The following is a 12689-nucleotide window of genomic DNA, read 5'->3' as shown; positions in this document are numbered from 1 at the left end:
ATTGGCAACCTTACCCTCACCAACGCTCACAACCTTGGCGTTATCCTGGACTCCTCCCTCTCCTTCGACCACCCCATCAGACAGACTGTCAAATCCTTATCCTTCCGCCTCTGTAACATTGCTAAGGACTCCCATCCTGAAACCCTCATCCATGCATTCATCTCCTCTCGACTCGACAATTTCAACTCATTCCTCTCCGCCATCAACTCAAGTTCCCTCTATAAACTCCAAATGGTTCAGAACTCTGCAGCCAGACTCCTCATACATACTAAGTTCTGGCAGCACGTCACCCCCGTCTTCCGTGAACTCCACTGGCTCCCGGTCTCGGTATGCAACGAATACAAGATCCTCTTCCTGACCTACGAAGCTCTCCACCACCTTGCCCCCGCTTACCTCTCTGACCTTCTTCCCTACCAACCCACACGATCACCCCGTTCTACCACAGCAGGCCACCTTGTTGTCCCCAGGTCCAAGGTCCAGAGCTTCAGCAACAGGGACTTCTCCGGGGCTAAACCCAACCTCTGGAACTCCCTCCAGCCATCTGTGAGTCTATTGCCATTTTTCAGTCCCCACTTCACCATGGCTCCCCCCTAACCCCCCTAAGATGATGCTGTTGATTATTGTTTAAAACTTTAACAGTGATGGACCAGGTGTGCTTGTAATAACAGACATCACATGTTCACTTTTTTATGTGACATTCGGACTCTTTAAGTGGTTTTGATTGTTCCTCACTGTGCCTGTAGACCACAAACATCACATATGGAAGCATAGATGATCCCTCCCACTTATGAAGAGGAAGTTGAGGTATTGTCACATGATTCACCATTACTATTTTACAGTGTGTACAGAATATTAGACATACAGAGAAGAACTGTTGCTGTGGTTTCGAGTCTTGATTCACAACAGGACAATTCAGCATTGGGTTCTGTTTTATTGGGTGTTATAAACAGATTCCGTTTATAAGCTGCTGATGATTGTTCTGGTGGGTGAGACTGGAGCAGAAGAGTGCAACTGGAAACACCATCCTGGGGAGAGAGGCATTTCAAGTGTATTTCTCTACAGAGTCTGTGACCACAGTATCAGAAACATAGTGGCGAGGCGGATGAGAGGGAGGTTCATGTGACTGACACAGTGGGACTCTGATACACCTCAGTCATCAAATTGTCAGTCCCAGAACCCCATGCGTTTCTTCTGGTGATTGGCGTTGGGAAACACACAGCGGAGATGCCGGATGCAGTGAAGTGGATCCAGAAGAACTTTGGAAAAGAGGCCTCACACCACACTGTAATAATATTCACTAGAGTGAATCAGCTGGAAGGAAAACCAGTGGAGGTGTTTCTTTAAGAGGGCAAGGAGCCTCTGACACTCCTTTAGGTGATGATGATAGATCTCATGTCTTTAATAATAAAGCCAGAGATGGCCAGACACAGGTGACAGAGCTGCTAAGGAAGATAGAGGAGAAGAATGGACAGCACTACCCCAATAAGTCGGGTCCATTTTGTGTGATTTGTATTTTTTTTGTACATAATGTTTCCACCATCATTTCCTATGACTTATTGTGTATTTGTTATTATTACTACATGCTATTACTTTGCTATTATTTATATATCTCTGTTTTTTTGGGAAGAGCACATAAGGAAGCATTTCACTGTTAGTCTACAACTGTTGTTTACAAGGCATGTGCATTTTACCAATCTCTTATCCAGAGCAACTAAGTTTAAGTGACTTGCTCAAGAGCACATTAATAGATTTTTCACCTAGTTAGTTCAGGATTTGAACCAGCAACCTTTCAGTTACTGGCCCAACGCGCTTTACCACTAGGCTACCTGATGAATACAATCTGATTTGATGTACCAGGAGGCTCAAAGAAAGTCCTGAGAGGATGAGATTAAAGAAAGTGGTTGTAAAAATGTCTGCAGTCGCTGCAGTAGGAGCAGGAACGAGTGGCTTGTGCCTTGGCACCTGCAGAAATACTAGCAGGAGGACTTGTCATAGCAGGAGTGGTGGGAGGAGCTGGCATCCTAATGGCTAGTTATATCCATACGTAAGAGCTTTTTCAAAAGAACTGGGTTTGGAATGCAGAAAGCTGAAACTCCAGTAAAAGTTGACATCCGCAATGAGATTTTATTTCTCCAACAGCAGGAACCCCAAAAGGCAACTTCTTGAAATCCACTTAGAGGGGTGGACCAATAGCCAGAAAGATGCTGTGAGAAAAGTGGAGGTGTCCTGGCAACCGGGGGGCTGCTGGTTTAAGATACTATCCACTGCTATTGTGCCCTTGAGCAAGACACTTCACACCCAAAACAGCTCTAGGGGTTGTACACTTAGCTGTTTCTCTTAACGTGTGTCCTCAGCAGAAGACAAAGGCAACATGTCAAAGAAATGGACAATATTATATTTTATTCTATTGACTTTGTGCTTTTTAAGTTAACATGTTATTTTCTACATTGTAATAACAAATCTAAATTGTTTTACGAAACAAGTGAAAAAAGTGAATTCACAGCAAACATTACCGAATCTATTTTGCCACATTTGAAGTGCGTATTATTTCCATGGCATGCAATCACCTTGTTCTATGAGTATGTCCCCTGATTACAGACAAACACAGAGACAGATGGCGCCAGTCACTTTCCTCTCTCACACCTGATGTCACAGACTTTATACAAATATCAAGAGAATAAAAAGTGTTTCCCTGTTTTTGTCAGAGTGAAAGCTGTAGCAATAGATTCACCTTGTGCGAATGTTTACAAACCCTCCAGGAACTACGGGCAATATACCTTCAACAATCATAAAGAATCATGACTTTTATGAAGGACCCGTGGTCTCGCTTCCCAGGCTTCATGATATGGTTTTATTTGAGTCAATGCTCCTCACACAAACACAAGTGGTTTATAGGCTTCGGGAAGTAATGGGACACAACATAATGGTCATTATCTGTTCTGTTGATAATCCAAGAAAATTACAGCAGCAAAACACTGAATAACCATGGAGATTTACAAGGGGAAAAATCCTAAAATAAAGAGTTATTATAACCCTGAAAAGAGGAATACAACATTGTATCGCTAGGTCTGACATGTAATAGACTAAACATCATGCTGCAATGGTTTAACTTGTAGTATTATCCTCAGTGGAGGGTTCTGTAGGCATAAGGCTGGTGGGATCTAGGTTGTTCTCACTGCTGTACCAATAATGTCTGTGTGTGGGGTGGGACTATGAATCTCAGGGGTACAACACTCATATACTAACCTAGTGAGGAGGGAAAGACTGGGTCTTAGTCGTTGCTTTAGAGGCCGTTGGTTTAGAAATATGGCCATGTCTTTTGACCATGGCCTCTGGTGCATGGCGACAATACCTCAAACACGATGTGCTTATCCTGAGAAATGGGTGATATAAACATGCAAGGCACCGACCTGAACGGTTGTAAAAAATTCCCTGGGTCAGAAATGGCGACAGAACCTGAAATAAACACATCTAAAATGCATGAATACAAACATGTCCTTTGACAGTGACAGCAAAACGTTTATTAGCTTGTTTTCATATGTTTTGGATGGGATTTAGGGTCAGCGGTGTTATATGGGGTCAGCAAGAGTCTGTTAACTCTACCACCTTGCTCTCCTAAGTAAAATTATGTGGTTTTAGTGAAATTCAGAAGAAAGTCATTCAATAGTCCAGAGAGTTGCCCGCAGAGTAGATATTGGCAGGAGGAGTATTGGGGTTGTGGTTTCTTCTGGCTTGTGTGTGTGTGTGTGTGTGTATGTGTGTATGTGTGTATCTGCATCCATGTGTGTGTGTGTGTGTGTGTGTGTGTGTGTCTGTACCTCTGTGTGTGTGTCTGTGTTTGTATGTGTGTGTCTTTGCCGTTGTCTATGTGTGTCGGCATTTGCGTGTTTCTGTGCATGTGAGTAAGTCATATAGCTGAACTTCGTGCAGAGAGACCTCAGCACAGCATTTGGCAGCCTCTGTCCTGGCATGAGTCCTGCAGTGTTGGCAGACTGGCGAGGGGAGTGTTTGAAGTTCTCAGGTGACTATGTGTCACTGCTCAATAAATCATCTATTTCTACAAACAGGCTGAAGATTTTTAGGATTCAGGTGAGCCAATATTAACAAACATGGTCTGTAGGCTATGTGATTCAAACAGAATGTCTACAGAATTTATACAATGCTAATCTTCAATAAAAATATACTAGACTCATCTGATGTTTACGCTACTTTGGGTCAAATATAATTACACTGATATCAAAATGATCTCAGATCTTTTATAAAAAAATGCAATATCTGTCAGAACAGTTAGATGTTTGATTTGTCACAGCTTTTCAATCTGAGTACCGAGAAAAATATTACTTAGGCATTTTAATCCCTTCCATAGTTAGTGTTAAACCATAATGCTAGTCATGAAATTATTACACAAGCTGATTGCAACCATTTATCAACATTATTCCCCCTCTGAAATAACAAATATTTGAACAGTATTTAGTGAATGGAGAATAAGGCCCAGTTATAATGCTAGTGCTGCCATCTTGTGTTTTGAATATTGGGAAAATCTATGGAAACTTAAACATGTTCAACAACACAACAAAATCCTGACAGGACAAATATAGATATGTATCTCTTAATCATTCAGAATAAATACTAGCACAATTGTAATTCTGATGACACCATGAGCAATTATTGTGATTGTTGCTGTACAGCCCTGCAAAGGAGATGACATTTTGCTAATCCAAGGTACTGATAGCATGGCATGCTATATAAGTTCACCTATTATTAGGATTGTAGCTAATCTTCTTTGTCATTGTGGGCCTTCATTTACATTCATTTCCATATCCCACATCACACAGTATGGTACTTCAGGTGCTTGTTCAATTACATGTAGTTTTTTGCACTCCATCACTCACGGGCCTTGTGTGTGTGTGTGTGTGTGTGTGTGTGTGTGTGTGTGTGTGTGTGTGTGTGTGTGTGTGTGTGTGTGTGTGTGTGTGTGTGTGTGTGTGTGTGTGTGTGTGTGTGTGTGTGTGTGTGTGTGTGAGTGCCTGTGTGTGTTTGTCCATGGGCCAGAACCTCACATCACACAGTATGGTACTTCAGGTGCATGTTCAATTACATTATTTATTTTTTTGCACTCCATTACTCACGGGCTTTGTGTGTGTGTGTGTGTGTGTGTGTGTGTGTGTGTGTGTGTGTGTGTGTGTGTGTGTGTGTGTGTGTGTGTGTGTGTGTGTGTGTGTGTCAGTGTCAGTGTGTGCGTGCGCGTCTGTGTGTGTGTTATGGTGTGTGTACGTTTGTCCTTGCAGACAGTACATATGCAGTATGAAATGCTTTCACAGTGTTCACTTCTCCACCCCGTCCATACAGTTCGTGACAGAACCAAATGACCAGCTATGTCCAGGTTGTTATTTAGGTGGGGAGGGTTAGGGTTAGTGGACAGACAAGCCTGACTCCTAATCATTTTATCTTATTTTGATGACATCTTTAATCAGTTTGCCATTCACACAGACAGACCCAACCATCCAAGCTCCAAGGCCAACCAACTCCCATTCAAAACAATGTGCCCCTACTGACTTTAACTGTCCTATTTGATAAAGATTAAAAACATTCTCCAGAACTTTGGCGGCTAGTATTTTTCTTTCTCCCACTTTGGGCTGGATGTATCAATGTGTAGTTCATACATGCATAATCTAGAAGCAGAACTACTGTCTTATCTCAGTTAGCCATGAAATCCCCCAGTTTGAAAGAGACATTTTTCTGGAAGCTGTGCAGCACCATACTTGTGAGCACCACTTTCAGAACACTAAAGTATACAAAAGTACCGGAGAATCTCTTTAAGCCTTCGTGAAGTAGCATGCGGCAAGCGGTCCGGCCATCAGTCCAAATAAATGGAGCCCTCTACAAGTTAATTAACTCAGGTACACAAGTACCAAATCAATAGGAAGCATCACACGGACAAGGTCAATCAATGCTAATAATGGAGCAGAGAGAGAGAGATCAGAGAGAGATAGAGAGAGAGAGAGAGAGAGAGAGAGAGAGAGAGAGAGCAGTAAGAGAGAGAGAGAAAGAGGGCAGCAAGAGAGAGAGAGAAAGAGAGAGAAAGAGAGCAGCGAGAGAGAGAGCGAGAGAGAAAGAGAGAGAGAGACTTCTGTATGTGTAATGTTTACTGTTAGTTTTTATTGTTTATTTCACTTTTGTATATTATCTACCTCACTTGCTTTGGCAATGTTAACACATGCTTCCCATGCCAATAAATACCCTTGAATTGAGTTGAATTTCATTGAGAGAGAGAGAGAGAGAGAGATACATAAAAATAAGCTCAGTTGGAGCTCAGTTCAGTTAAAGTGCATCTGTCTCAAAACAACCCCCTTTGCAGGTTCTGTCATTTTCACGCTCATACCCTCGAAGTGTTTCGAAGTGTTTCATCAGATCAGTAATAATTAAGTAATTAGAAACAGAGTTGTTTGCAAGAACTGATGCAAAGGAACAACATACCTCCAGTAATTATACTTTCTACTTCCTTATTCAACCCCTCTCCTCTATGCAACTATTCTCCAGCTATTGGCTGTATTAACCAAACTAGTAAACACATGATTTAAAAAGGGCATGGCATACACAGTCATTATTGCAAGTCAGGGTCTGCATTCAAGCGTCATAGGAATGCTGATCTAGAATCAGATCCCCTTGTCTTATTCATAATGATCTAAAGGCAAAACTGATCCAACATCAGCATCATAAGGCCCTGATATTTGTTTCTCTCCTTGTTTGTTAGTTGTTTAGTTAACTGGGCATGGGCAGAAACAGACCCGGACTAACAGAGAGGCTTTTGAGAGTCTCCCTCAGACCGAGGTGGGGATCAAATCTGCTTGCTTGAAAGGCGCTCCAAGAGGGTGCCTAGTGGTCTCCATAGAAACCGTTGGCCAGAAGAAACTAACACAACAACTGTGGGGCGGCAGTCAAAAGAGAGAAAGCCATTGGTTGGTAATTCTGTCTGCTTTAGCCAAAATGATGACTTTATTTGTAAAGGGCTTTTCAAACATTACGGTCATGTCGCTAATAGGACAGCCAGACAGACAGGTGTGAATATTAGATTTGCTGTTGTCAAAGGATATGAAAAAAGAAAGAGAACACTTAGCCTGTGGAAACCAGAGTGTCGTGTTCTTCAGGCACCAATCAGAGGAAAATAGACTGAAACAGGCCGGGACGACCTGGGTAAGAAATTTACATTTACATTTTCAGTTACAAAACATTTTTTAAACTATTTCCTTCAAGTCCCCTAATGAACATGACCCAGGCTAAATAAGGAAAACCAATCATCACGTTCAAAATTCTACAAAGATGACAAATTCACCCACACTATCTCAGGGCTTACAGTATACATTGCAAGGCTGTTTTAAGTCTCCTCTGAGAGACTGACTGGGATATAACCCTCACTCTATCCAGGTTATCCCAACCATCATCACACATCAAACTGTTTCTGATGTTAAGTCAAGGAAATCTACATGATCCCTGTCTTAATATCAATAGGATATAAACAGCCACCAAATAGATGCAGTCGCAGGCCCATTGGGGCTTTGATATCCTGAGTTCTATTCCTATGAAATCTCCTGACTTACTTAATGATGAAGTTTGGTTAAATATGGACACCCCTGCTGTTTTTAAGTCTCGCGAAGGGCTGGGTTTGTTACATTTAAATGTGTGAAGTATGATGTCAAAGATGGACTTTATCGATATCTGGATGCATGACACGAACACAGACCGTCTTGTTTTATCAGAGACTTGGTTAAATTATTTGATTATGGATAAGGACATTGACATTGCTAATTACAGCATTTTTAGATGTGATAGGCAGAGAAAAGGTGGAGAGTGGCTATGTATGTGAAATCACGTGCTCTTAATATCACTATACCCTAAAAATGTGAAACCCTGGTTTTCGATGTGGCCATGAGCCAAAAGGGGCATGTATTTGTTGCTGGAGTGTATAGGCCTCCTACTGCGTTAGTTGATGTGACTAGTATCATAGCTGAGCATTTAAAACCTTTTCTATCATCTGAACTAGTGGCCTTAGGTGACGTTATCCTGGACTGGCTGACACTTATCTCAAAACCATGCCTGGGCCAAAGCTAGACTAACTGATGCTGTTGTGGAATGGCAGCTTTTCAGGTAACTGAGAAATAAATGCACGTCCTTAGTAGAAAAGGCTAAATCAAGTTACTTCCTAAGTTCTATTGCTGACTCTGCTGGTGATGCATCTACATATTGGAAAACAGTAAAGGTGCTGAAGTGTGGGAATTCCTCTCCTTCCCTATCCAAGCAAGTTATAGTGATATAGGTTATGCTTTTAATCATCATTTTATGTCTGTCGTTTTTTTGTTTGAAAGAAATGTTGGTTTAATAGACCTGGGTAAGTCAGTAAACTGCTCGTCCCTCTCCCAGCTGCTAGTCGACTTGATAGAGGACCAGACAAACCCCAGTGAATCCTTGTACTCTCTGGAGCAGCTGTCTACTTCTGATGTATTGGAACAACTACTTATGATTGATGTTTTAAAAAACTACTGGGGCTGATATGCTTGATCCCTTCTTATTACAGCTTTCTGCTCCATTGATTCAGTTGAACACATATTTTTAACTTGACAATTATTTTGAGTACTATCCCTAGAGTTTGGAAGCCGGTCCATGTTCTTCCTCTGCATAATGGTGGCGACCAGAGTGATCTAAATAATTATCGTCCCATTTCCAAACTCTCTTGCCAAGCAAAGATCTTGAAATCATTGATTCAACAAAGCTTAGATCCCTTTTAACTGCTACATATTTTCTGAATGTAAAACAGTCAGGTTTCAGACTGTCATAGTACCGTCTCTGCTACTTCTATGGTTTTAAATGATGTCATAAACTGTTTAAATACGAAGAAACACTGTGCTGCCCTCTTCATTGACATGTCCAAGGCATTCGACACTGTGGATCACGCGTTACTTATTCAGAAACTCTCTACAATTGGCTTAGATTGGGGAGATGATGATGGAGACTCCACGTGTTTCCACAGAGTTGGTTAATGATGGAGACTCCACGTGTTTCCACAGAGTTGGTTAATGATGGAGACTCCACGTGTTTCCACAGAGTTGGTTAATGATGGAGACTCCACGTGTTTCCACGGAGTTGGTTAATGATGGAGACTCCACGTGTTTCCACAGAGTTGGGTAAATCTGTCTTTACCTACCAGGCTCCGATCATATGGAATAATCTCCAAGTAACGTTTCATTTGGATGTGTTGTTGTCTCTAGGTCAGTTTAGGAGAAAGACTAGGGATTTTTATATTGATAAATGTGTTTGTTTTGTTTGATTGTTTGTGTATGTAATATTAGCTATTTATTTAATTTTGTGTTTTAAATTGTGTATGATTTTATTTTATGTGTTGTTCCCAGGGTACATTTGCAAATGGGACTTAGGTCTCAATGTGTTTTTCCATGGTTAAATAAAAGTTAATAAATAAGAAATCACAGCTTCCTTCACAGGTTGTCACTGCCAAAGCAGGAGTTATTACTCCAGATAATTTTTCCAATATACAGTAGAGTTTGTCATAGCAGTACAATTATTATGCAAGCAAGTCTATTGTTATGTTTTCATAAAAAATGAAAATCTTTATTAAAATATAGTAAAATGTGCTTTGTTAGAGCGCAGACAGCGACAGATAGCGGATTTCTTCAATGAATTCCAAACTCTTCTGAAAGAAAAACAATACAAGCAATTAGCCCTTTAGTTTACTTTAGTTTCCTAAAGTTTCCTTTTAGGCCTTCCATTTTCAACCCTAGGGTGTGTGTACAGTCTGGAAAACTTACCCACAGAGCACTGCTCCTCATCACCATCATCAGCAAACTAAAAGCACACAGAAGTCACAAGTCAGATGGAATGATTCCATTCAGTAATGTTCACTAATGATGTAAAAACATGTTTCCTACAGTCATTTATTTCAGTGTAGATGTGGTTTTGATGCTGAAATCTTACCTCGTTGAGATTGTCCATCGAGGACCAGTGGCGAATGAGGCTCCCGCTGCGACGCCTCAGCCTGGGACTAATGTCCTGCACCTCACAGTCAGGGGAGAAAGTTATCCTGGGGGTCCAGTGCTGTAGGAGCACCCTGCTCACCATGACAGACACTTCCAAGCAGAGCTGGTGGTCCCCCAGGAAGGCCTCTGGCACCAGAGGGCGCTGTGAAGGGAAGTCCTTCTCAAAGTTGCTGTAGAGCAGGTCTCCCAGCCGGAGCTCCAGTGGACCATGGTTTTGGTTAGGCTCTGAAAGCCTTCTCAGTGCTCTTTGTAGGGCTCTTGTCTTCGTAGCTTTTGTCAAGGCCTCTTGGACCAGGAAGAACAGTTGCCATGTCAGCTCCACACGTTTTTCAATAACCTCCTCTATCCATGGAGAGAAGTCCTTCAAGGGGTAGATGGCATACACAAATCTGCCCAGGGTGTACACGAGGAGCATCTCTGGGACCATACACAGCTTGTTGGCGTTGTGACAATGTTTGTGCTTGGGGCTCTTCTTCCAGAGCTTCTGGGCTCGACTGGGTTGTCCACTTATCACAGAGGTTTTGCAAGGAAAATAACTCTTGGTCTGATCACTCGCTGATGGTGCAGTGGTGTGGGCCGACTTGTTGGAGCCACCAGAGGTCAAGGAGAGGAGTTGGCCTGAGATGGAGACCTGGACTTTGATCCTACCATCAAAGCGAAGGCAGCTCGGCAACATGCCTGCAGCTCGCACAGTGATCTCTGACCCCGTAGTGGTGGATATTACCCATTCACCCACTCCCTGTCCACTCCACAGGCCATGAGGGCGGCGGAACACTCGCACCAGGTTACTGAGGCAGTGGAGAACTGCTGCCCTCTGGCTGGCAGTGGCAGGACAATGGAGAGGGACTTGAAGTTGGGTCATGGTTACCTCACGTCCCTCTGTGACCCCCAGACCACGGGACACAGCCTGCAGCCCATCACCCGTTGCTCTCAGTGTCAACCTGCGAGACATACATGGGTGAAAGTTCAAAGATGGTCAGGATGGGCCAGATAACACCATCTCATCACAAGAGGGGGACCACATGAACAATAAAATATAAGGACTAGAGCACTATCTTAATCACAATGTTAACTTCAAACCACATTTGAGGTCAATTCCATTTCAATTAGGTCAATACAAGAAGTAAACAGAAATTCCAAATATTTTTTTTTCTCATAAAGGAACATTGAGGAAAATTGGAACTGGAATTTCCGTTGACTTCTTGTATTGACTGAATTGAACAGGAAGTGATGGCATCTATGTTTCAAACACACAGCTGGGCCTTTCACTGACAGCAAGTAGCACTTACAGGTTAGGCAGGTGGATGGGTGATGGGCGCAGCGTCCTGAGCGTGGTCAAACATGTGCTAGATCCACAAGCCTGAGGACAAGAGGACAACAATAGTTATGAGACAATATAATTCTACCCAATCAGTTTTCAATGCAATAACAACAATATCTTCGCTTTATCCAGAGGGACTAACAGTCAGGTGATTCCGCTCAGTAAATCCAATAAAACATTGATAAAAGTGACTAAATGTATTGTAACATGACTGCCTAACTTTCTATACGGTCTCTTTCTGCTTACCCTCTCAACTAAGGAGTGATATCTGGGCTCAGTGACTCCCATCGTAATCCTTCACAAAACACAATGACAATCATTCTCTAACACATCTTTGACCATAGTGGATACTTGTACACTGATATTTTCAGGTAACAGACTTTCTGTTTTTGCCGATAAATGTTGCTGCACGCTGTTGTTACTGAGGAGAAACAGCCATGACACTTCTCTCACCTCTCATCGAGAACACTGGTCATCACGGTTGTAGGGATGGATAGACATCGCTCTAAGTTCCCTCTCAACCGGTGGGACAGTATGCCAGCAGACACCCAAGGACTCATGACAAACACTAGAGGTCTTCTTTCCTGAAATATATCAAACTCAATGTCAAATCCATAACCGACATACTGCAGCCGAATTCATTGACAATTCAAATGTAAAGTCACTGACATTTCCTTTGAGAAAGAGTGTTTGAATGGCTTTACTCACTTCATATGTATATACTGTATTCTAGTCATTGTTCATCCTATATACTGTAACTACTGCTGTACACACCTTTTCTATTCATATACTGTCCATACTGTCTTTATACACCATCATATGTATTTTATTTATGTACATTATGCGTAAATATCAGTGGAGGCTGCTGAGGGGAGGACGGCTCATAATAATGGCTGGAACAGAATGGAATGGCATCAAACACATAGAAACCAATTAACATGCCATCAACCTCCTGTGGTATATTTAAGCAATAAGGCCAGAGGAGGTGTAGTACATGTCCAATATACCACGGCTAAGGGCTGTTCTTAAGCACGACCCGAGAGGTGCCTTATTGCTAATATAAACTGCTTACCAACGTAATTAATGCAGCATACCCGTGGTATACGGTCTGACCCACCCAGTTTATAAATAGTTTTATTCCGGACTCTGACATCGCTTGTTCTGATATTTCTTCATTTCTTTCTTTGTACTTTTTGTATTATGTGTGTATTGTTATGTATTGCTAGGTATTACTGCACTGTTGGAGCTAGAAACACAAGCATTTCACTGCACCTGCAATATAATCTGCAAATCTGATTAAGCGACCAACAAATTTTGATTTG

At 42.0% G+C, this 12689-nt stretch overlaps 1 protein-coding gene across 1 annotated transcript; it reads right to left on the bottom strand.

The window, feature by feature from the left end:
• Positions 1-1164: 1164 nt before the first annotated feature.
• Positions 1165-11655, bottom strand: LOC118965048. The gene is made up of 5 exons (XM_036981789.1): positions 11614-11655; positions 11336-11406; positions 9985-10987; positions 9819-9855; positions 1165-1256 (listed from the first exon to the last, which is right to left on the bottom strand). Exons 1-5 carry the CDS (start codon positions 11653-11655, stop codon positions 1165-1167), a joined length of 1245 nt encoding a protein of 414 aa, XP_036837684.1.
• Between the last annotated feature and the right edge of the window lie 1034 nt (positions 11656-12689).

This window comes from Oncorhynchus mykiss, chromosome 6 (genome assembly GCF_013265735.2).
Source record: "Oncorhynchus mykiss isolate Arlee chromosome 6, USDA_OmykA_1.1, whole genome shotgun sequence".
Lineage (NCBI taxonomy): Eukaryota > Metazoa > Chordata > Actinopteri > Salmoniformes > Salmonidae > Oncorhynchus > Oncorhynchus mykiss.
Note: the sequence above shows the minus strand (reverse complement) of the source record. Positions and strands in the feature narration are given on the sequence as shown.